General features: G+C 43.2%; 1 protein-coding gene across 1 annotated transcript in view; it reads left to right on the top strand.

Annotated features, from left to right (window-relative positions):
- The window catches only part of shot (dystonin-like protein short stop), an 82,629-nt gene that overhangs the window by 35,363 nt on the left and 21,075 nt on the right, over positions 1-26,191 (top strand). Inside the window, exons 7-20 of the mRNA XM_066744474.1 lie at positions 1,828-2,107; positions 3,733-4,183; positions 4,276-4,533; positions 4,594-5,167; positions 5,259-5,282; positions 5,399-5,869; positions 5,972-7,177; positions 7,265-7,348; positions 8,362-8,583; positions 13,442-13,557; positions 13,793-23,042; positions 24,781-24,927; positions 25,029-25,252; positions 25,344-26,138. Of these exons, the coding sequence (XP_066600571.1) occupies positions 1,828-2,107; positions 3,733-4,183; positions 4,276-4,533; positions 4,594-5,167; positions 5,259-5,282; positions 5,399-5,869; positions 5,972-7,177; positions 7,265-7,348; positions 8,362-8,583; positions 13,442-13,557; positions 13,793-23,042; positions 24,781-24,927; positions 25,029-25,252; positions 25,344-26,138 (14,102 nt within the window). The remainder of the gene's footprint in view (positions 1-1,827; positions 2,108-3,732; positions 4,184-4,275; positions 4,534-4,593; positions 5,168-5,258; positions 5,283-5,398; positions 5,870-5,971; positions 7,178-7,264; positions 7,349-8,361; positions 8,584-13,441; positions 13,558-13,792; positions 23,043-24,780; positions 24,928-25,028; positions 25,253-25,343; positions 26,139-26,191) is intronic.

Consider the following 26,191-nt stretch of genomic DNA (forward strand, 5'->3'; position numbering starts at 1 on the left):
TAAATAATCTTTCAGCGCGACATGTACGACGATTATAACTTTAATCTCTAATTGCTTCGAGCCGTGCTTTGTACCAATTAGTGTCTCTTGATGCGTACACGTACCTGCTGTATCGTTTGAATTAGCATCGTCTGTATAATCTGAAAGAGAGAGAGAGAGAGAGAGGGAGACTCTTTCCTCTGATATACATATACTCGTACGTATACCAAAATACAATTGATTCTGCTTCTTCCATTTCATCCCCCCTCTGGTATTAAATTCTTTTGGAACAGAACACGGTGTACATTTTCTAATTCGCCTGCTTTTCCTTTTAAAGTACGATTTATGTCGAGGCCGTGACTCCTGAGATCGCGCATTATCAGAGCCATCGATGATGATGATAATAATTGAAATCGTGCGACTTTTCTCTGTCGTCGTCGTCGTCGTCGTTGTCGTTGGCGACGGGGCGGGCTTTCTCCCTTATACTATATATATATATATATATATATATATCACTTTTTTAATCGATACTTATTATGCGTCGGTTGCGATATATAGCAAGAATTCCTTGAACCAAACAATGCTGCGATGCTTTCTCACGGAATTCAAGATTCCAACTCGATTGAATCAGTTGAATCAAAGCCTGGCACAAGTAATGTTTTAAAATGATCGTATATATATACAGCCGAGCGAATTAATGGTGCTGTAATGGTGTTTCGTGTCACCTGATCGCTCCTAGGCGACATCATTAGCTACCTAATTACACATCTCTACGGTTACTATACATTTAATTAGAAAAAATTCCCTTAATAAAAGGTAATGTCGGTGTGTTGTGACTTTTTAACAATATTGCAAGATGCACCATTAATAATCATGTCAAGCTTCTGCCAGCTACTCTATTTCCCTCTTATACTTTTGCACTTTTTTCCTCGACCAGAGTCAGCCGTCGTATGTTATTACATAATGATGATGATGATGATGAGTGATGACGTCACAGCTGCTACGATCTCGTGGCGCATTCCTGTAAACGAGAATCTCGAGCCTTTTCACGAAGGAACCGTTGAGAGAAACCTTGAAGAATATTTGTGCCAAAATTCAATCGTGATTTATCATTGATTAATATTCCGTTGGATTATGCAATCTATAGCGGATTACTGCGAAACGATAGTGTTCGCTCGAACAAAAGTGAGTCCGTTTGCGTTCAATCGACTTTGATGAACAGTCATTGACAAGAAACTATTATCTCTGTAAGATTCGAAACTCGTGATAGGTCAACCGTCCGGATTTCAATATGTAACTCTCGCACTTGTTTAAATAAATTCAAATGTTATAGGTTCGCAGGATAACAATTTATTGGCGAGAATATCTTCTAATCCGACGGACCGAATTTTAGCTCAAGCTTCTTCCTCGTGACCTTTGACCGCTCCGATGAACGAAACTAATCCCGAGCGTCCTCTCTCGCCGTCCATGTAATTGTATCTGTGTTCTCTCCTTCCTTCGATTCACCAAAATTAGAGTTATCGCCCTTTGGACCGATCGGTCGTTCGCGTCGTTGTTGTGGCATTCTAAATTCAACTCTAGACACAAATTAAATTTCGAGGAACTTGTAGCAATAAAACATGGAATATTCCAATTACTCCAGGGCTTTCACTCGAACGAATAGTCTTGTGTAATTTTTATACCGTTATATAGGATCGATCGGCTAAAAATACCAATGAAAGTACAAAATGCGTTTGTCTCTATGTATATTTAAGAGAAAGAACTGCTTTTGTACATGGAATATTTCTTTCTATTTACAGCACGTAAAACGAAGAGTATAAATTAATGCGATTGTTTGAAATTTTGCAGATATCTGACATTGTTGTTGGACAAGAACCAAACGTCACTGCCCGTGAAGCTCTTCTAAGATGGGCCAGACGATCGACGGCTCGCTATCCCGGAGTCCGAGTGACGGACTTTACGGGTTCCTGGAGGGATGGCCTGGCCTTCAGTGCGCTTATACACAGAAACCGTCCCGACCTCGTAGACTGGAGGACCGCGCACTCTTGCCAGGCTCGAGAGCGACTCGAACGGGTGTTTTACGTTGCCGAGCGCGAGTACGGCGTTACCAGGCTTCTCGATCCCGAAGGTATATATATATATATATATATATACTTCCACGCATTTTCTCTCATTTTTATTGCAGCAAACTTATCAATCGCGAATATATAACGTAAAGCTTGTTCGTTTCGCGGGTATCCATTTCAAACATATTTATATATAGCCGTTGATAGGTAAGTTTGACGAGAGGTCAAATGCATGGCTAGTGATTAGGATCTCGGAAGAAGAAATCCTAATCCAGAATCACGAGTGGCAGGGTTCGATAGGTCGGATAAACGAGTACTCTCCGCTTTCAGCCAAGTATAGTGGCTATCTCTGCGCGAGAAACGTATACGCGAAGCATTTCTTCGGCTATGTATGCTCGAAGGATATTTATTCCATTTTTTTACCACTTGGGTAATTAAGAAGTGCAATATAGATTTTCCGGAAGATTTTTATTATATACACTATCTGTTCCGGAAGGTACGCTCAAAAATAATAGTTTGTTTCTCTCTTTTTTAAAACCTTGAGCCTAGACATAGTTGGTTTCTAACAAAGCACAATAGGACTCGGTGATTTCTCAGCTACACGTGAGAACTCGAGATATCCTCAGATACGACGTATTTCTTACAATGAATTTTCACTTGGCTGATAGAGAAGATAACGTCAATCACTTAAAAATCTTAAACATTTCAAGTTGGTAAAAGTTTTTCTATAATTGGCGAGGATTATTCTACTGGAGTATCGAAGAAAGGATATATATATATATATATATATGTAGATATATAGGTGGAGACAGGACGAGTGATTCGTGCTCCTCTCTCGACAAAGTGCATACATTGTTGCTACCCAGTGTGAGTGGACTGACACACATGGTCGTACACGTTTTTTTTTTTTTGGTCACGGTACTCGCTACACTACTTCCGGCCAAACTCGCACACCGTGACACCGGCTTCTCATACAATTATAGCTGCCATAGGTGACGCACACGGAGCTCTAACGTCCATTGTCTCGTAGACGCGTGGCCGGAATTGGAGAAATCCAAAAGTATTTCGGCTTTTAGCACAAAGAGACGTAGCAATAGCTTCACTCTGTGAATTCTTCGCTTTTCCTCTCATTGGTCATTAAAAAATCATTCATTTTCACGAATTACAGTTTCACTCGACTATTTATTCTCTTCTAATCAAAATACTCTCTTTTATGTCACAAAAACCTTTCAGTCTTCTTCTCTCGGTTGAATATTGACCTAAAGAAGAAATTAATTGTGGTTCAAGAACCTTCTGTTTTAGCGCAGTGTAACAGCAATTTCATTGTTCTCCAGATCGAATTGCATCACTGATCTTATTAATGACTATCGATATTACAAGTGTATTCGTTACGTAATCCAAAGTAGTGTAGCTTTTCGTGCGACACGTTTTATATTTATACCCATTGTTCTTAATGCGGTTATCTCATGTTAATCGAGCCTCGAGAATGGTCTATCGTAATTATACCTTGTTTGATGATCGAGCAGCACGTCATGAAAGTTCATTGAAGCTCGAAGGAAAAGTGCAACGGGTATTACACCTGTCTGTGGAGCATTCGACGATTGTGCCATTAATGCGTAGTTGGAAGAAAAAAAACTTTGACATTGGAAACATGTTGATTGACGGCTGTGTGTTTATTCCGTTGCAGATGTTGATACCCCCGAACCGGACGAGAAGTCCTTGATAACGTACATCTCATCGCTCTACGATGTATTCCCGGAGCCGCCATCGATTCATCCTCTCTACGACCCCGAAGCGCAAAGAAGATCGGCCGAGTACCGCGAACTCTCCAGCTCCCTCCACCTCTGGATGCGCGAGAAGATGAGCCTCGTGCAAGAAAGATCCTTCCCACCTACTCTGATCGAAATGAAGAAGCTCGCGACTGACAGTGCTAAATTCAAAAACGAGGAAGTGCCACCCCGACACCGAGATAAACAGCGCTTGACTTATATATTCAGAGATTTGCAGAAATACTTTGATGCGGTCGGCGAAGTTGATCTGGAGCCGGAATTGCACATCGAAGTCATCGAAAAGAACTGGACTCGTCTTATGATGCTTCACGAGGAGAGAGAACAGGCCATAATCGACGAGATCAAACGGTTAGTTGTTTTATGAACAGCCTCTCTTACGAGAGAAATGTAGGTACTCTGAACATTTTATCATTTATTCTCACACACTCCGTTGTTTATAGTCTCGAAAGATTACAACGACTCGCCGAGAAAGTACATCGTGAGATGAAGTCTACCGATAATCGACTGGAGGAGCTCGAGAGGCGCGTCGAAGATGAAGCTCGACGTCTCGATCGTCTACATCCGTTGAAAGCAAAACACGCGGTGGATTTATTAGAACAGGATATACGCAATACAGAGATTCAAATTCAAAACATCTTCACGGATGTTCATACTCTGACCGAAGGCAGATACAGTCAAGCTGGAGAGCTTCACAAAAGGTACGGACAGTTTTTTCTTTTTGTAATTTTTATATTACAGCATCTTTCAATGATTTTCAGAGTACAAAAACTACATCAACGTTGGGTTGCTCTGCGCTCCCTTCTGCATAAGCGCTTGGTGCAACCACTTTCCGCTGTATCATTCCCCGTAGAAGAGCGAGTCGTAACCAAACATCGCACAACCGTCCATGAAACGAGATTGGTCGATACCAATCCTCATTTCCGAGCTCTTCACGATTGTATCGATTGGTGCAAGAGCAAACTGAAACAGCTACAGGAAGCAGAATATGGATCTGATTTGACCAGTGTTCAAAATGAGCTTGAGAATCATCAACGCGAGCATAAGAACATCGATCAGTTCCATTCTAAGATTGAAAAATGTGTTCAAGCCAAGTGTAACTTCCAAGGGGAAGAACTCACTTTGTACAGTCAGCATCTTAGTACTCTGCAAAAGATATATGCAGAGTTATTGACTACCTCCAATAAACGACTCTCCGATTTGGACACCCTTCAGGACTTTATTCAATCCGCTACCAATGAATTAATTTGGCTGAATGCAAAAGAGGAAACCGAAGTCACTCGCGATTGGAGTGATAAGACTCTCAATGTGCAGAGCATCGAGCAATATTACGAGGTATGTATGGAGTATAATTTCTTGACTTACTTCTTTAGCATATGCAATAGTTCAATCATTACCTTATACAATTTTTTCTATGATTCCCAAGCAAACTTATGGATCTGGTATAGAGGTAAATAGATTACATTGGTTTATAGATAAGAAAATTGGTTTTTAATTTGTTCGAAAGTCTTTCTAATTTCAACGGATATATTCGGATCAGACGATATAATTGTAATTTATTTGCAGTCTTTGATGAGTGACTTGGAGAAGCGTGAGATTCAATTCTCCGCCGTTCAAGACCGTGGCGAGGCTCTGGTTCTTCAACATCATCCTGCCGCTAAGACAATTGAAGCGTACATGTCGGCAATGCAGAGCCAATGGGCCTGGCTTCTACAGTTGACTCTGTGCCTGGAAGTTCATTTGAAGCATGCAGCTCAAAGTCAACAATTCTTCAAGGATATTCAACAAGCGGAACAATGGATCTCCAAGCGAGACAGCGTTCTTAACTCTGTTTACTCGCAATCGGACTTTTCTTTGGCCGAAGGCGAGCGTCTCCTGAAGGGCATGCAAGAATTAAGGGAAGAATTAAATAGTTACGGCGAACATGTGCAGAGACTCGTCGAACAAGCGAAAGAAGTAGTGCCCATGAAACAACGTAGACAACCGGTGACGCGTCCTCTTCAAGTGACGTGTATTTGCAGCTACAAACAAGTGAACGTGAGCTATATATTTTCTATGAGCACAGATATGATATACATGTTGCTTGCTGCAATAAGTTGATTGCTAAATTTCATATTTTATTAAATTTTGGTTTTACAGATGTCCATCGAGAAAGGGGAGCAATGCACGTTGTACGACAATTCGGGCCGAGTAAAATGGCGTGTAAAGAACTGCCAAGGTGTTGAGTCTCCAGTTCCTGGAATCTGTTTTGCTCTTCAACCGCCGGATAAAGATGCGTTAGATGCAGCCGAAAGATTAAGAAGACAGTATGACAGAAGTATTGCTCTATGGCAACGAAAGCAACTCAGATTGAGACAAAACATGATATTTGCCACTATCAAGGTAGTCAAAGGCTGGGATTTGCCGCAATTCTTAGCTATGGGTCAGGATCAACGCACAGCTATACGAAAGGCGTTGAACGAGGATGCTGATAAATTGTTGTCCGAAGGAGATCCATCGGATCCGCAGTTGAGACGATTGAGGCGCGAAATGGCAGATGTAAATAGATTGTTCGATGACTTTGAGAAACGTGCCAGAGCGGAAGAAGAGTCCAAGAATGCTGGACGTATTTTCAATGACCAGGTGACGTCGCTGCAGCACGCTCTGGACGAAGCCGAAAGAATTTTGAACATTAGAATAGCAGCACCCTTACCCAGGGATCTCGACAGTCTCGAACATTTGGTTCTGGAACACAAAGACTACGAGCAGAATTTGCAACGATTGGCGCCCGACGTTGAACAGGTCCAAACAACGTTCCGTGGAATAACCCTGAAGACACCGGCCATGAGAAATAAGCTCGACAGCGTGATGACTAAGTGGAATCATCTGTGGAACCTGAGTAGTCTGTACGTGGAGCGTCTCAAATGCATCGAGATTGTACTCTCCAGTCTGGACGAAAATACCAACGCGATCACCGAATTTGAGATCAAATTAGCGTCCTTCGGGGAACTGCCTTCTGACGTGAAGGGTCTTCAAAACGTTTTGGAAGATCTGATGATTCTTCAGAATGCCATTGCCCAGCAGCAATTGTCGATCGATCAATTGAACGACGACGCTCATAATGCACGACGCCTCGTTGAGAAGTCTAGGCCAAATCACAGGGGACCACATGGAGATATGGATAGACTGGATGCCGAAGTAAATAGACTCAATGCAAGATGGACCAATGTCTGTGGTCAATTAGTCGATAGGCTTCGTAGTGCGGAGACGGCATACGGCCTTGCGCAGCAGTATCACAATTCCTACCAGAATGAGGTTGATTTTGTCGACGAGTGCTATGTCAAGCTTGACGTGGAGAATGCAAAGGTATTGCTACAGTACGGTGGAATCGATGCGAAAATTATATTAATTAATTACACTCAAAGGCTTCAACTAATTTCGCTGTACTTTTAGAACCTAATGAACCAAGTTGTCGATCGTACTCCGTCAATCGAGATTGTGAATGTAACCGGTGGCAGACTGATTCGCGAGGGCAAGGTAAGATGAGAGTTGCATTCGGCAGTTGAAGGCAGATTCTAGGTAGCCTTAAGGAGCTTACTGTATGTGTGTGTGATGAATGAATGAATGGAATTTAGATATACATAGTCTCGACACTGTACATATTTGACGAACATTTCGGCGACATGTACACATATCAATATTACGTCGAATTAAGACGATCTTTCAGCGATCAACGACAGAACATTCCCGAGTCTCTACGCTTCCTACAGCCTATTGTTTACCGAGATACTGTCTTTCTCTCAATCGGTAAATGTTATTCTTTTTACATCCTTCATTTTTTAGCGATTTTTGTTAAACAAAATTTTACCTATTAAACTAAAAAAAAAAAAACTGCTCCACTTATGCTAACGTTTCTAATCGCGCCAACTAAACACTTGCGTCATACATTTACCTAAAACTTGAAACATTACTTTAATCACAATGTAGTACATTAAAACGAGTAGAAAGGTTGAATGGTGATTCAGGTCGGCCGCCTAGAAGGTAGTAAAAAAAAACGCACATAGTCTGCGGGTGTTGGATATAGTATGTATATATGCCGTCACTTCTATTGCGGGTGACCCAGTGTGGTATGCTAATACGTTATATCGTTAATTTTGCATAACTCAAAAAGACGTAAAAGGACACATAAATTATTTCATAAAATGAACTCATTCGATAATTCCTTAATAGACATGATCAATTAATGTTAATATATCAGGCTTTTAATCAATTCTAATTCTAATTATAAGAACGTGACATGTTTTGTTCGAATAATACCAATGCGTAGCACATAAACGCGCGTCATTCACTAATTATTACCCAGAAGTAGAGTGTATCTTAGAAATTAACTGGAATTAACGCAATTACCACATTGGGTCAATAACGTTGAAGCAAAGTGCACTTACACACAATCGTGCTCTACCGTCTTTCACTGTCGCTTGTGAAGGCTAGCCGGTAATGGTCCAAATGATCTAATGTACTAACCCTAACGGACTAACCGAAACCTTTAGATCTACGGACAGAGGCTCAGAGCGTTTAAAGAACTATTGGAAGAGGTTTGTCCATCCTTGGACGCGTCTGTCAAAAGGCCTCGAAGAGATTCCGTCACTACGGTGGATAATATAGCTCGTGATTTGGATACTCTCAACAGAAAATTTACCACCCTCCTTAATCTACTCGAGGAACGTGTCAGGCAGCTGGCTCTGTTGCATCCGGAGGACGCATCTTTACAGGTAAATATCCCGTTTTCTCTTATATATTTTATATCTACTAATCTCGCAGCGATTATTAAATTAATTTAATCGTTTTCTCTCGTAAGCGTAAATTTAAATGCGTTCGATGAATCTAAATCAATGCCGAAATGGACTGACTAGGAATTTCAGAGTCCTGACACAGTTGGCTACGTATGTGTATATATATATATATATATATATATATACCTATAGTTGCAATTAGAAATTCGTATCACAAAGTAGGTGGCTCCCCAGATATTTTAGGGTCCTCCTAACCTTTGGAGCTTAGGAACGTTGGACGCGAATAGAATTAATTGCAAGGAGCAAAATACGCAAACGTTTCGAGCTCGCATTACACGAGTTAAAGTGCTGATTGTGGAGCATCGTATACCCATTAAATCTCGTAGTTTGGCCCATTTCGTATCATGCCAGTTGGTTCCTGATAATGAATACGTTCAACTACTCGTTCGCACGCTAACACCTTTTAGTGCCTTATCTCTACCGGATTCTATGCACACTTACCAGATATACTCGTGCGCAATTTATTATCCATACTTCCCTACACTAAAAATTTTATTTCTCCACCGATACGCGAAAAACTCTTGCACTTGACTTTTTTTTCTCAATATTCCATATTCAAGTTAAATATTCTCATACAGCATTTGTCCACGCGTAAAAATTCCCTCTTATGCACGTATCGTAAGATTTTTTTGTCAGGTCGAGATAAGGAAATCATTGGTGTGACGAATAATTGATTTCTCTCGTGTCGTATATGCACCTCGCTATACCAATTGATAGCGGTATAAGCACGTGCAGGCTGGAAGTGCATGCGATCAGGGAACACGTTGGATCGTGCGATTAATCGAAAACGGCGTCCATGACGTAGAAAGTAAATTTCAATTCCGATCGATATTACATCATGTATATATATCCTTCCTTTTTTGATTCCACTGGATGATGTCACGAGAAAGAGACGCCGGCGGAGAGTGTCTTGCGCAAATATTCTAGTTTCTCCTCTCGTCTTAGCCCAATATACATATATATGGCCCATGAGAGAGAATCAGAATTTTAACGAGGCAAACGAATGACGCTTCCGGTTGAAAAAAAGAAAGAAATGATCTCATTAGCGAATTTCAAGGGATTCTTTCGCGTTTCCTCCCCGCTGCTTTCGCGAAGAATCGATAAGCGCAAAGGGCGGAGACGTGGTTTCTCCCGCTGGTGCTGCTGTATTCGTGCACTATACGAGGCTCTTCAAAGTTTCTTCCATAAAAAGATATCATGTGGCAAAATTACGTGGGTGGTACGACCAACTGTCCTTGCACCTAAAACTATTTACGCGTATGGAATAACGCGCGAGCTGCACGTAAACCGCACAAACAATCTCTCTGATGCCTGGAATCAGAATTACATCGAAGGTGGCGTATATGACACTTTAAACTCGTAGGAGCGCCGGATTGTTAAACGCTATGTACATGTATACGCTATAAATATAGAAACACGAATAAAAATTGACAGCGCGACGTACAGCTGTGTTTATTTAAAAAAAAAAAAAAAAAAAAAAAAAAACCCCTCGTTACGGTTAAAAACAAATTATCGCAGAGAGAATATTGAATCAACTGTCAAGCCCGTCGAGAAAGTTTTTGTAGACGTAGAAAAAGTGGAAGGCTGTATAGCTGTGTTGTATTACTCATACTGTTTGCGAAAGTGTGTTGTAAGAAAATTCACGCTGGCTGATTAAAAAAAGAAGAGATATCTGGTACATTACGTAAGACGAGTATCAATATAGCATGCCCATCGCATACTAGAGATATTCCTGAGAGGTTTATCGGCCAATGACAGATGCAACGGCGCGATGATGAAGAAGAAGTTGAGGAAAGTATAATATCGCGTTGAGCACGTGCCTCGAAGCACGCCGGCCGCTTCGCCAGCTTTAGCGTCAGTCAGTCTCCCGGATGAACTCGTTCCGTTAACGTCGTTTCGAGCACTTTCGTCGCTGCGGCTAAAAATGGATTCTTATTTTGTCACACGTGCGTTGACCAAGGGCCACGAGAAACCCTGCGAGCCTCGTTAACGAGTGCCTATTGTACAATTGTTTTCGCTTCGCGAGTGCTTGGACGCGCGTTGGACCAGTCGACCCCGATAACGTTTCGTACATTGTAATTTTATCGGTGACGTCGAGAGCCTCTCTTCATTGAGAGACGATCCTTCCACGTTTTGCGTAATCGAACCGAAGCTCTCTCTCTCTCTCTCTCTCTCTCTCTCTCTCGTTGCCCTAGGTCGTCTCGGAGCACTCGTTTACGCTCGTCAGCGTCTTCTCTAATTATACGATATCGGTGCGATCAGTGACCATGTATAATTGTACGAGTAACTATATATAACCGTGTTGGACCGAGAAGACAAATATTTGTCATCGTCCGTCGCGAGTTGCAGTAACAACGATGGAAGCTCCCTCGAGCATGCTCGAATATGAGTTATTTTTAAGAAACAATGAATGTGGAGAATGAAACGCTGTTATACGCAGGCTCGTCGAGGTAATAGATACAGACTTTGACATATCGCTGGAACGATGAATCCATCGAGAAAAAGAGTCGTAACGCAGGTAATTCACGTTCTTCTCTATCGTGTGGTCATTCCTTGACCGTATTTCTCTCGCATTAATAATTAGTTTCGAGGTGGTAGAATCGATCAATTTATGAACGAGCGACACTCGAAGGAATCAAAAATAGCCGGATTTTTATCACGGACGAGTGTCACGCGAGAGACGCGTTGGTCCGATGAAATAAAAATACGCTAATTTGTGTAGAGACGTTAACGAGGAGGAAGGATTTTGGAATTGATATTTTCGTCCGCGGTGACGCTATTCCTGTGAAAATCACTCGTTCGAGAAGGGCAAATGCAAATTGCCGTGATTACCGGTAGCTTCGAGTCGTCGCTCAGGATTTATGCTGCGTTTCAACGAAGCGTGCTCCCCCAGCTCTCTGCGTGCTCCAGGAATAGTGTTTTGAACGCGTTGCAAAATTACTGTCACTGCTCCAAGTGCCGGCCGGCCGGCCGATTACGCAATTGTACGCGAGCTTCGAGGTTTCAAGTTCACGGTGCTGCAGTGCTGTCGTGACGTCATAATAGCCATGATGTCACCACCGTTTATTGCAGCGCGAGTTACCGATGACAGCGCACGGTGACACTCTCTTTCAGGACTCGACGGATTCGCGACGGACGTATAAAAAGTTTTCATCCAAGGTCACGATTCATAGTTTTGCATTATACACGTTTATGCTCCGGGCTCGATCAGCTATTGAAAGGCTACCGCGCGCGCGCGCCAAAAGAGTCGGGATTGAATGGCCGAAGGACGACCGTTTATGTTTCTTATTCGGTGGATATAAAGAGCGATTCGTGACGTCATTTTTTGTGGCCTCGCTAAGGAGGAAAAGAAAGAATAATTATTGCAGTTTGCACACGCAGTAGCTCGATCCTGCAGAGGTTTACTTGCCGCGAGAAACACGAGAAGAGTCGAAGCAGAGGCCACTCCGTACCGGAGAGAGCCGATCTTCCGTCGATTATCGCGTGGGAAAAATCTGCACGCGTTACGTCCAGCATGATAAATGCTTCCCGGCGTCCTTTCCATATCTGGAATTGTTATTTCCACATTTTCTGCCCATGCTCCATGAGAATTAAGAGAGCTTTCTTCATTCGTGACTTTGCTTTACTTTACGGCTTTTGTTATCTGAACAAACAACAATGATTCTCTTAATTCTGCACTTTTTCTTTCGTTACTTTAGCGTTACATTAATTTTCACTTTTCGCACTCGAGCCACATTAGCCACTTGAAGTTTAGTTTTGACGTTTTCAACGATGTCTCGAGCAACTTTATACCTCGACATTTAACAAGCGTGTGAAAGGCTGAGCGAAAAGCGCGCTTCTCTTTGGAATTATAAATAGTCAAATAACGCTCTATCAGCATATGTTTCGTAAACGTATGAGTACAGCGCGCAGACACACACACGCGCGCGCACCTTTGCTCATTGGTGTATCTTGTGCTTCGTAAAAGCGTGAACTCATCTAAAAATTATTTTTAAACTAGTTCAGTGTCACGCTGCTTGCCACGCGGGAGATGTCAATTTTTGAAGGAGTGAGAACGTCGAGTGATCGTTTTGTTTTCCGTGCAAGAAGGCCACTGTGTGTCCAAGTTCGTTTATTGAATCGTATCAAAGCTCATACATTTATTAGCTTGTTGTAAAAATGAGCTGTTATCGACGCGAAGAAGCGATCCCAGATAAGATCTGCCGGTGCTAGATACCTACAGAGAGAAATAAACAGTCGTAAACTTTGATCATTTGCATCCAACGAGCATAATTCGAGCATCGCAGTGCCGTTTTTCATTCGTAAATTTCAAACACACCAATTCCCTATTACAATAATTTTCTCGTTTGAGATGTTTTAACGTGCGGAGAGAATCTTTCGTAAGCGTGAAACAAATGTATATTATAGTAGTGGTGTTTTACCGGGCTGATACGGCTTATCGCAGCAAGTCGATGCGATATGCTTGCGCTGGCATAAATCAATGAAAGAAAGTATTTTAGAACACAGGACAAAATTATTTGTATACTTGGCACTGCGCTGCCTCGAGTCACACGTGTTTTCTTCTCGATTTACACGCTCGTATATATATATATATACATATACATATATATCGTAAAGTTATAACGCGCAAAGTTTAAGAGAGGTCCGGAATAATGAAGTTGAGAAATTGGTCGTTGCATCCGGATGAACGCGAGAAACTGCGCTACGGTGACCGCTGAACCGAGCGGATTAATGAAAGATGTTGACGGTAACGTACCTTCTGTCGTTACTGTTTCAGCGTGCTCTTCAGGAGCAACGGCCGCTGCGCACTTTCCGCACAGAGTTCAACATTTATGAGAGCACCAGCAGCGAGGAACGTTTTACCTCGACTACAACCCACTACACACAATCGCAGTGAGTAAAATTCAAAAACGACCAGTTCATTCATTGCTGCATGAAACACGCGTTCACGATCAAATTGTTCATTCGAAATCACCGAATCGCGAGATTCGACGAGCAATTAGAGAAAAGAGAGGATTTCAGTAGTATACGAACATGGACGGAGAAAAGGGAGAGTTCGGGTGTTGTGTGTATTTGTTTTATCGTTGACCTTGAGCAAAAGTGAAATAAAAGATGTATATATTCGTAGATATACATCGGAGCGTCATGAAACGACGGAGACCATCATCTCTAACCAAGTGCAACGGGTCTCTTCGAGGGAGTCTTCGCCCCTGAAGCGTGGCTATAACAGGCAGGGTGGTCTCCTCGGCACTAACGGGGAGACGGACACGCCTGATCGTGGCACCGGTAGCAGCATGCAGTTTAGCGAGATTAAGAGTCTGAAGCGCGTGCACAAGTTGGAGGGTGGCGTCGGTACCGAGAACGTGATCGAGGCCAAGGGTATCGTTCACCCTGCTACCGGTGAAATGTTGTCGGTAGGCGAGGCGATATTCCTCAGGGTCCTCGACGTTAGGAATGGTAGAATAGCAACGTCCAAGGACTTGACGAGTTACGCGACGATCGAGGAAGCGGCGCGACTCAACCTGATCGATGCCGATCTGGCCGCTCAGTTGTTAGGTCCCTGCGGAGTCGTTGAGGGTGGTCGTCGATTGTCTCTCCTAGAGGTTATTCAGAGGGAACTGTGCGACGCCGAGAGGGGCGACGATAGGGTCAAGGTAAAATCTTCGACAGTAAGCACTTCAGGGATTAGCGTTGCGGATGCGATGACCGAAGGCCTCCTGGACCCGGTCACTGGTCAGGTCGTTACCGAGAGTGGCGAGAGGATCTCCATCGAGGAGGCCTATTCCCGGGGTTACCTCGTCAAGGTCGATGTTACGGTCAAGGTTAAGAGGAGTGCGTTGGCTCTGTCAGACGCCGTTTCCCAGGGTCTTTTCGATGACAGAGCCGGTAGGATTGTCGATAGGATTTCCGGTCAAACTTTCCCCATAGACGAGGCGGTAGACAAGGGAGTCATTGATTCGAGCATCAAGGAAATCGTAGACACTAGGAACGACGTTAAGATCACCGTGGCCGAGGCCTTGAATCAGGGTATACTGAATCCAAAAACTGGCAAGTACATGCACGGCCTGTCCATGGAGAAATTGCCGTTGAAGGAAGCGAGGCGTAGAAAACTGCTGGTGAAACCGATGACTCTGAAAGACTGTTGCGACTTGGAGATTATCGACGATAAGGGTCGAGTGGCTAGTCCGGCGCACAGGAGCAAAATAAGTATACTGGAAGCCATATCGAGAGGTGTGCTGGACTCTGAAAACATCAGATCCGTCACGGATACAAAGACGGAGGAGCTGGTTACGCTCTCCGATGCTCTAGCGAGGGGCATTGTATTGCCTCGAGGCGTGTACAGGGATGGTTTGAGAGGCGAGGAGCTCACTATACCGGAAGCCGTCGATAGAGGACTGATCACGTCGGTAGCGCAGAAAACAATCTTCGACATCGATGCGTTCAAAGATCCGATCTCGGGGGAATACGTCAGTCTGAATGCTGCCTTGTTGAAGGGACTGATCAGTCCCAAGTCGGGCGGAGCTTTTGTCGTAGATTTAAAGAGTGGAAAGACTTTGTCGCTGAAGGAAGCGGAGGAGCAGGGATACGTTAGACCCGAGGTGCTCGAGATGTTGAATCGCGGTATCGGTGTAACCGAGAAGGGTCGCGAGATTAGCGTACTAGAAGCAGTATTATTAAATCTGTTGGATCCAAAATCGGGTCAGTTGTTGGATCCCCGAACCAAGAGGATAGTGCCTTTAGAAGAAGCTATCAAACGCGGTTTGATAACTCCGGATGGTGCTGCTTTACTCACTAGTCTATTAAATATTTCCGTTACAACGCAGACGGTCACGAAGACAATAAAGAAGTATGTAACGCTTCTGGAGACTGGGGAAACTGTAACTAGGAATTTCAAGTTTTCTTACGCCGAGGCCTTAAACAATGGCTCGATCGATACTCATAGGTATGAATTTACCGATCCTGAAACAGGACGAACCATGAGCATTGACGAAGCTATCGAGTCGACTCTATTGGAGGATCCCAGGAGTCCGATTGAGAAACCTTCGAACAAGACACGGGATGTTCCGGCTAAACAAATGACGTTCGAAAGCACAGTGATAGCGGACGTGGACGATATGACCAATCGCGGTCTCACTGTGAATCTTCCCACAGCCGTTGGAAGTACGACAACCATTATAACCAAAGATGTGTCCATTTCTAACGACGGATCATCGTCTCCTCCTAAAACTATGATCGCCACTACGTCAATTACGCCATCGTCCGCTACCTCCGATTGGTCCTCGGACAGAGACAGTTCGCTGTCACCGATTAAATTGACCAGCACCTCTAGATCCATTCTTACCTCCAAGTCGAGTAGCTCGTCACCGTTGAGGGAAGAGGAGCCAACCGACTCTTCGCCCGACCTCGACTCGCCATCGGTAAACGAAACATTCGTCAATTTTCAACTAGCGTCGACGGAGAAACGGGTGTTCGAATTACCAACGGATGGATGGGCCCTTTCCGAAGCTATAGAGCAAAGATTTTTTGACCCTTCGACTGGTCTATTTATCATTCCAGGTACGGACAGATTGGTCTCCTTCGAGGAGTGCGTGAAATTACAAATAATCAATCCCAATTCTGCTTTAGTCATAGATCCCAATAATGGTAGACAAATTTCTATATTAAGGAGTTTGGACAAAAATATTTTAGACTCTACCGGTCATTATATCGATGCTCGTAAAGTATCCATGGAAGAAGCCATTGCGAAAGGTCTGGTGATTCTGGAAGATAATTTGACTCCTATGGAGAATACAAATCAGCGGCTTCTACGGATAACCAAAGTCACGGGAAAACCTGACAAAGTCGAGATAACGGATTCTGGCGACCCAGCCAAGCAGACCGAAATCGTGCCATCCGAGGAGCTCAACATGCAGGATCCTGTACAGGTCTCGCAAGGGGTTATTTACGATCCTCCCACAGCGATAGTAATTTCTACCAAGACTGGAAAGTCCACTGATCTTTTCGGGGCATTGAATAAGAATATCTTGCAGGATGACAGAATTATAGTGAAGGATTCAGACACGGGCGAGTCGCTGAATTTGCGCGAGGCTATCAAACGAGGCATCGTCGATGAGGAGACAGGAGTCTACAGGAAGAGTAGCGGTGGAAAACTGCAGTTTACCGACGCAGCCAAACTTGGATTGATAACGGTAATCGGGGCACCCTTGGTAGCCGCTGCGGCTGCCGTGGAAGCCGTTAAGAGAGCCATGGTCGAGGATCCTGCCACTGGCGAGAGAATCCCTCGAGAAGTAGCTATCGAACGTGGACTGATTACACCCGAGAAACCATCCAAGTCATCTGAAATAGTTGCAAGAACAATTCTAGTGAAGGATCCTGAAACTGACAAGGACATTTCCGTGGATGAAGCAATCGCGAAAGGAATCGTGACACCCTCGAGTATACACGAACTGGTTGCATCCTCGGATCCAAGGATCAAGATCGTCTCACCACTGCAAACTCCGGATGAGACTGACGACGCTGGCCCGTCGTTGGCTGAACGGACCAGAGCTCGCGTCACAACAGAGCCCAAATTCACGGTGACGATAGGTCAAGCCAAATCAATCTTGATGAGTCCCGAGAAAGAAGCGAAACCGATGATAGTACTGCAAAAACTTAGGAAAAGAATAGTGAAGGCGAAAGAGGCTTTGCAGAGTGGTCTGATAGACGCGGAGACTGCGAGCACCATTGAGAAAGAGATATGTAGCGACAGCAAGGAATACAATACATTGTCGGAAGCCATCGAGAAGAACAGGATCGACGGAGAAAAGGGTAAGATCGTTGATCCCCAAAGGGGGGATATCCTCAGTATTAAAGAAGCCATGGATCGTGGAATCTTAGATCCGAATAATGCTGATATGCTAGTACCATTGGCCAAGAGTCTCTCGGTCCCTGGTCTCTATAAACAGGGATTGATCGATCCTAAAGAAGGAAAAGTTATTCATCCTGAAACAGGAGCGCATCTGACGCTTAGCGAAGCTATAGTGTGCGAAATAGTCGATCCACTTTCCAAATTGTCGTTCTCCGATGAACATGTGACCTTGGAAGCTGCGATTGCCAAAGATTTAATAGACGCCGAGAAGCTGCTCGTGAAGATCCAAGGGGACAGTGTCAGCCTCGCTAAGGCAGTGGAGAGCCATATTTTTGATTCGAAGGAGGTGGTAGGGCCAGCTGTGATTCCACCAGCTGGCATGACATTCCCAGTCGCTCTGCAGCGTGGTTTGATTGACCCGTGCAAGAAACAAATCCGACATCCAATTACGGGAGAGACCTTGTCTCTGAAGGATGCGATCAACGAAGATTTTATTATGTCGTTACCGTATCCAGCATCGCCCGATGGTATCGAAGTAACCAAAGCCCTCGAGTCAGGACTCATCGATAAAGAGAAAGGTGTGTTCGTGCATCCAACCACTGGCACGCCGGTACCGATTTTGGAAGCCGTAGAGTCCGGGCTACTCATCATTAAATCTAAACCACAAGGAGACGAGATCTTACCAGCGGTCACTCAAACAGTTACATCCTATCACACTACTACAACGAAAACCATTGTGATATCACCCGGTTACGTTCTTTTGAATGCATTACAGGTGCAAAACATTCATACCGGAGAGATTCTGTCGATGGATGGTGCTCGAGAGCTCGGTTTGGTCAGGGATGAGAGCGAGCATAGAGAGGAATACACGACTAGAGACATCAAAGTAACGTTTAACGACGCTGTTGAGAAAGGTCTGGTCGATATCGGAGCAGGAACCTATACGGATCCTCATACGGGTACTATAATGCCGATCGCTAGGGCCGTTCAAGTTGGAATCCTCGATACATATTCGCAAAACGATTCTTCCTCCAGTCCTGCCAAACAATCGGCCAACAACAGCTTCACCGTTTTAGAGGCGGTTGAACAGTTTTATGACGAAGAAACCCAGAGTTTTAAAGACCCCGACACCAATCAGTCCTACAACCTCACAGAAGCAATGGAAGTTGGTCTCGTAGAGCCAGATTCTTTGTTGTACGACGTGCAAAAGGGAGAATCAATTACTACGAAAGAGGCGATAGAGAAAGGTTTGCTCGATTCGAAAACAGGTAGAATTAAACAAAAACAAGGCGACTCCATGAACCTTGCCGACGCTGCCAAATTGGGTCTTTTAGCTGTGGTCGCGGCTCCTGTATTAGCGGGCAAATTAGTAGTCGACTCGATTAAAAGTAAAGTTGCTGAGAAGAAAGTATCGAGCAGTTCCACTGCGATCGAGCCCTCGACCATTGCTGCGACGACGTTACCTACAGTCGAACAGACGAGTTCCAAAATATTAGAACAAACTCCACTGCAATTTGCTCACCGTCCAGACGAAGAATTTCATAATATTCGTGAAAGCTCTCAATTGACCGAAGAAAAGATTAATATCGTTACCAAAAAGCCAAGATTTAGCGTGACTGTTTCAAAGGAGTTAACGCCTCGATTCCTAGCCGAGCATGGAGCATTTGATTTGAGCAAAGATAAATTTCTTGATCCAGAGACTGGTAATGTAGTTTCTTTTCAAGAGTACGTATTGGACCTGGAGATATTGGATCCAGATAATGTTTTGGTTAAAAATTTACCTGCCAAGCCAGTGAGTTTTGTAACGTTGAGAGAAGCAATTTCCAAGCCTCTCCTAGATAGAAATATGGGCAACATGGTAGACCCAAAGACTGGCAAGAAAATTCCGTTCTTCGTAGCGATTCAGCAGGATTTCATCATTCAAAAGTCATCTATTGTTTCGGAAGACGACGAAGATCGTCCCTTAACTTTGGAGGAAGCTGTGGCGATTGGAGCTTGCGATCCGTCTAACGCGAGCTTCCATGACCCGAGATCCGGCCAACATCTGACATTGGCCGATGCTGTGAATGAGGGAATGATCGATGCAGACTCGCTAGGAATCCGCAATCCTGTCAATGACGAAGTTGTTCCCTTGTCCGAAGCGTTGGAATCTGGTATGGTCGATCTTGATCGAGGTGTAATCATCAATACCGAGACTAAAACAGAAATTGACATTAAATCAGCTTTCTCCAAGGGTCTTATTGTACCTGGAGCGCGTAAGCCTATTTCCCTCGAAGCAATTGTAACGAGAAACATGTATAACGCTGACACTGGAAAAATTCAAGATCCTCTAACTAAGCAAGATATCGATTTGGAGGAAGGTGTTCGTCGAGGAATCGTCGATGCGTTCATCACAGAATGCAAGGATACGAAAGCAGGATCGTACATATCTTTGGAAGATGCGCTCACTGTAAAAATCGTTGATCCAAGTACGGGTCGTATTCGCGATACGAAGGCAGGCAACGACATCCCCGTGGACACAGCTATTGACCGAGGTTTAATTGTTACTGCACCATTCGTTCCATCTTTGATCGACGTAATTGTTCAAGAATATTATTCGCCAAGAACCGGTCTCACCTTAAATCCAATGAGTGGCGAGGAAGTAACCTTGAGGAAAGGTTTGGCCAGTGGCTTTATCGATGGAAGAATGATAATGTTGAAGGATGACAGAAAGGAACAGGTTGTGCCTCTGCATGAAGCGCAACAGATAAATTTAATTGATTTAGACAAGGGTATTCTACTTTATCCCCACGACATGACGTTAGACGTTGCGTTAGAGAAGGGTTACATTTTGAGCACTGTGAAACCGTGGACTCTGCCAGAGGCATTGGCCCATCAGGCATATGACCCAGAGACCGGTAAATTCAGCATAGATGGTAAAAAGGTTACACTGGAAGACGCAATTACGTCCGGTTTGATTAGTCAAGATAGTCCTTCCGTGAAGGATCCGAAGAACAGCGATATAATAAGTCTGAGCGAAGCTATCAAGCTTGGTCTGATAAATCCGAAAAGTGGTACCGCACTGGATTCTTCGAGTGGCACACCATTATCTTTAACAGACGCGTTGGAGCGGGGTCTCATACTACCGGCCAAACGCAAGATATCTCTTCCCGAAGCCATCATCAAGGGCTTCTACGATCCAAAAACAGGCCAATTTACAATTCCCGAGAGCCAGGAGAAGCTCGCCACTGATAGGGCGATTAAGAAGGGAGTCATCGACCCTTCAACCGCCATTGTACGCGATGCCAGTGGAGACGTTATTACTTTCAGCAAAGCTATCGAGGAATCTATCGTTGACCCGAAATCTGGAACGATAACGACTGAAAAAGGACGATCGGTTGATTTCCAAGAGGCATTGGAGCACGGGCTTCTTCTCGAGGCTCGAAGACCCATGAGTTTCAGCGAAGCCGTGACCAAGGGCATTCTCGATCCGAAAACAAACAAATTTTTAGATCCACAATCTGGTGCCAATTTGACACTGCAGCAAGCTATTGAACGAAACTTGATAGACGCCGACTCGGTAACGGTGAAAGATTCGAGAACTGGCTTCTGGAAAGCCATCACTCTTCTCGAGGCGATCGAAACCAATCAGATCAATGGAACCACTGGATTCGTTAAGGATTACAGCAGAGGAAACATCGACGTCCCGTTGAAAGAAGCCTACGATCTTGGTTTGATAATCGACAATAAGGCACCGGTATCGGTGCAGCGTGCTATTCATCAAGGTTTGTACGATGATAAAACCGGAAGAATAACGGATCCAACCAGCGGAAGAGCAGTGACGTTGCACGAAGCTATGAGAAAATGTATAATTTCTCCAGTACTGGCGTGTTATTGGGACAAGAAGGCAGAACGTTTGTTATCTTTGGCCGAAACTTGTCGAGCAGGCGTTATCGATAGACGTTCCGGAATGTTTAAGGAGCCCGGTGCTAATTGCTCGGTTTCGTTAACATCAGCCTTGCAGCATGGCTTGATCATAGATATCGAAAGCATGGGTTTCAGTTTGTACGACGCGTTACTGATGAATATGCACGACGTACCAACCGGAAGTTTGATAAATCCAAATAACAATAAGAAGCTGACCTTGGCTGAAGCGTGCCAAGTGCAGCTGATAAATCCCCTCGCATCGATCGTTAAGGACACCAAAACCGACAAGTACATTCCACTATCGGAGGCTGTTTCTCAAGGAATCGTCGACGATATTCGCGGGACATACAGCATTGCCGAGACTGGTGCTCTATTGAATTTGCAAGAAGCCAGGAAGAAGGGCTATATCGTGCCTAACGAGCAGCCACTGTCCATAGACGAAGCTGTGAAGTGTGCATTGTATTCAGCCGGAAGTGGGAAATTTGTCGATCCTTTGGCCAACGAATCCCTCGATTTGCTGCAAGCCTTGAACTCTGGTTTAATCGATCCGGACACCACGGCTTTGAAAGATACGACCACGGGACAGATCAGGAGGTTGGAGGAAGGGATTGCGGACAAGACTATAGATGTTGCCAAAGGGAAGATTCTCGATGGAAAAACTAAGCGCTCCTACAGCATCGACGTGGCTTTGCAGCGTGGTCTTCTAGTTAATTTAGAGAAGGCATTAACGCAGAGCTCTGCGCGTCGTCCCTCGTTAGATCGGAAAGCTGATGAAACGAATAGAGTTATCAGGGAATGCAGCATCGAAGAAGCCATCCGATACGGGCTTCTGAATCCAAACTCGGCGGTTCTAAAGAGTCCTGCGTCGGGTAGATTTATCACTGTCGCGAAAGCTTTGGATGACGGTGTAATCGACCCATCCAGCAGAGGGTCCATGGAGTCTCAGCCTGGTAAAACGGCCTTGAGATTCGTACGCTTCAACGACGTCAATATATTCCTTGTCGAACCTCTCTCCTTCGACTGTGCGTTAGAAAATGGGCTCCTATCTTTGGAGACCGGGAAGCTTCTAGACCCTGCGAACAATGAGATGTATACGTTGAAGGAAGCCGTTGCTCTCGGTATTGTCGATTCGGATTCTGCTTTGGTGAAAGATTGGCAGAAAAAGAAATTGGTGAAACTCCCCGAAGCTTTCAGAAGGGGCTTGATGGATTCCGAAAAGGGTAGTGTTTTGGACACGGAGTCCTCCAAACTGTATGCTTTGCCCAAGGCGTTGGAAATTGGTTTACTATTGACCCCGAAGAGAGGATTGTCGTTCATCGAAACGTTGCAATTTGGACTGTATAATCCAACTACAGGTGGTTTCAACGATCCATTCCTAGTAACGACGTCCGTATTAGATCGCAAGCAACTAACATTAACGGACGCAATAGAATCGGGCTTGGTAGATCCGTCCACTACCGTAATTAAAGATCCGAATAACGGTAGCATTGTAAGTTTGGTAGAAGCTATGAGTAGTGGTCGTGTAGATTCTGTAGGGGGAAGGTTTGTTGAAGAGTCACAAGAAAAAAATATCGACTTCACGAAGGCTTTGGAACGGGGCTATATTCTCGCAGCAGAAGCTAGGGTAAGTCACTCCAAGTGTTATCCCCTTTTTTCTATCTAATATAGCTTGCTAGAGGTTATGGATTAATGCACACTTTTGCTTTAATTTTTTTATCTATTTAATTAATATTGCAATAGACTTCTGGTCTAGTTTATTGCTGTACTAGATAATAACAATTATTCTCGAAATTTATACTGGTGAAGCTTTTGGTGGAGCATGGTCCTGCATGGACCTTACAAACGTCGTAATAAATATAAATAATCGCTAACGTGGGGTGGTCAGTGGACCTTAATAGACCACGTATGTCATGCCAGTTGGTTCGATTATTATTTTTCATATACTATCACACAAATATTATTCACGTGGAGCGAAAAATACCATCCCATACCATATCATTCTTCATTCGAATGCTCGCTTTTTCAAAGTTTCTGTATATCGTTTTACCGAGTGTCCATGTTACATAACTGGTATTCATGCTTGTTGTCATTAATCGTTGATCTAACGAAAGGTATATTATACTCCTCATTGACTAACCTTTGCCGTATACCCATTGAGCCTTTTAAAACAGACGGGTGTATTAAATGACCGTTGCGTCATGCTTAATTTATACACCACATTGGTATAATTTCATTACTCTGAAATCGTTAAATCGCATCAGCAGCGCTAATTCGGCCTTTTATTAATTTAGTAATAATTATCTTTAATGAAAATTACTGATCTCATTGTTCATGGCAGATGCTCGTTTTGTAACTCTTTATTAACTTAATCTTTCATTAACTGATCATGAGCAATGAGATACGTAAAAATTAAATGGTTTGCGTTTTGTTTGGTTGTTAGTAATAATAATTATGTTAAAAAACTGAAATTAAGGCCAAATTAGTAGGACTCATCCTTGTAGGGAAAGTCACTTATTTAATTTATCATTGTTAAAACTTTGTTGAATATTTTAATTTACTTCATTACATCGTATCGAAATTAGGCAAGTTTATCCATCGAAACTTGCATTACGAATTAATTTTTTGATTTTCAAGCTGCATAAAATGGCTATTAATATATAGAGCTAACCATTTTAGTTGAATCGTATAAACTTAAAACGTAATAGGTATAATTACACATACACGCGTATGTTTAATCGATATTATTTGCTATGTAAATTTTTATTCTTTCAACTTAATTACTTAATTTTAATTCCTTTTAATCCAGCGTTTTGTAAATACTTCATATTTGATTATGATATTTATAAATTTTAATATTTTCCTTTTTCAGGTTTAATTACTTTTCTCTTACTTTTTAAAGTTTAGCAACATTTTCACGGATTTACTTGAAATATTATGTTTGTGTCATAATTTTATATTTATATTATACATATATATATATATATATATATATTTATGTCATCATGTCGTCACATCGTCATCATTATTGTGCGTTTTAATTTATTTGCTTGATATTTTTCGATGAAGAAAATGCTTGTTACAGTTTCATTTGCTTTAAACTGCATATAAAAAACATATACGACCAATATGCAGTCCTTGCAGATAAATTAAAGCTATCGTTCAATACTGTATCTATTATGCGGAATTATGTATGTTTTGTTGCGTGTGGTTGTGCTTGCATGCGTGAGTTATGTTATAGCTTAATATATTTTCTTAATATTGACTTGAAAGCTGCCAATTGGTGAGATGGCAGTATTTTCCTTTCTTTTTGCACCTAATCTTATTACATAGCAGAGGTAAAATGCTTTCCTTGAATTTTGTAGCAAGCGGTCGAGGAGAAATACAAATTGTGCGACGAAACACTCACGAAACTTCTGCAATGGATAGAAGAAATAGAAGACAAATTAGCCAATCAGGATACCGTAAGAGAAGACATCGAAGAGCTTAGAAATCAAATTAATACAATGAAGGTATGTAATAAATTTATTTATATGATCCAAAAGAGTCACTCGTCACATATTCGTATCCATATAGAGCAGACAATTCAATTTTTATATTTCTAATTATATAGCAAATCAAGGATGATTTGGAGTCTCATAGCCGACCAATTTCATCTTGCCTCGATCAAATACGCCAGGTGGTTTTAACTGGCAGCGATGTACTTTCGAGCGACGAAATCTCAACCCTGGAAAAGAACGGTAGATCTTTGAAAACAAGATTCGACAGAGCATCCGACCGTACGGAAAAACTGGTTAAACGTCTTCTCGGCGCAAGGGATGAATTGGCCAAATTTAAGTATGTAAATTATGAGACACGCTCGCTAATTATTCGTTAACGTACTAATTAAATCGTACATCAAAATTAATTTTTTTTTTCTATCACTTAGGAGCGAATTGTCTACATTCTCAATTTGGTTAGACAAGGCCAGACGCACGTTGGAGGACAAAGAGCGTTCATTGTCCGATTTAAATAAATTGAGCAGCAGTACGGACAGTACGCGCGACTTTATCAGTGATGTTATCGCTCATCAAGCGGATTTACGATTCATTACCATGGCGGCTCAGAAATTCGTTGATGAGAGCAAGGAATATCTGCAAGTTCTCAATGACTTCAGAGTCAGCTTGCCACAAAGATTATCACATTTGGAGCCTACAGCGAGCCAGGATTCTCCTGTTCGCAGCGAAGTATCTGTAGTTACCGCTCAGTACAAGGACTTGCTCTCCCGAGCGAATAACTTGTCCGACCGATTATCTGGCGTTGGTGGAAGACAACGCGATTACAACGAGTCCTTGGATAAGGCGAGGTCATGGCTGAGGGAAGTCGAGCCAAAGGTACACAGAATTATTTCCGAACCCGTGGCTGCGGAACCGAAACAAGTGGAAGATCAGCTGAACAAAGCCAAGGCTCTTAATAACGAGTTTTTGGCAAACGCCCGACTCGTCGACAATGCTAAATCGAGCTTGGATGCTCTTCTGCGTTCGCTCGAAGGGCAATTGACTCCTGGTGAAATGAACCAATTGGAAGAACCTGTTAGAGATTTGGAAGACAAATACCGGCAACTGAGCATCGCTTTGGCTGAAAAATGTCAGGAACTTGACACGGCATTGGTGCAATGCCAAGGTGTACAGGATGCATTGGATGGTCTCGTGGCATGGCTGAATAATGCCGAGGCACAGTTCAAGTTAGTTTTATTGAAAATTTTGATTCGTTAAATCTTTGAATAATGTGTGCTTT

Source organism: Prorops nasuta, unplaced genomic scaffold (assembly GCF_024137725.1).
Source record: "Prorops nasuta isolate Cenicafe-Biocafe unplaced genomic scaffold, Cenicafe_Pnas_1.2 PNAS00045, whole genome shotgun sequence".
NCBI classification, from domain to species: Eukaryota; Metazoa; Arthropoda; class Insecta; order Hymenoptera; family Bethylidae; genus Prorops; species Prorops nasuta.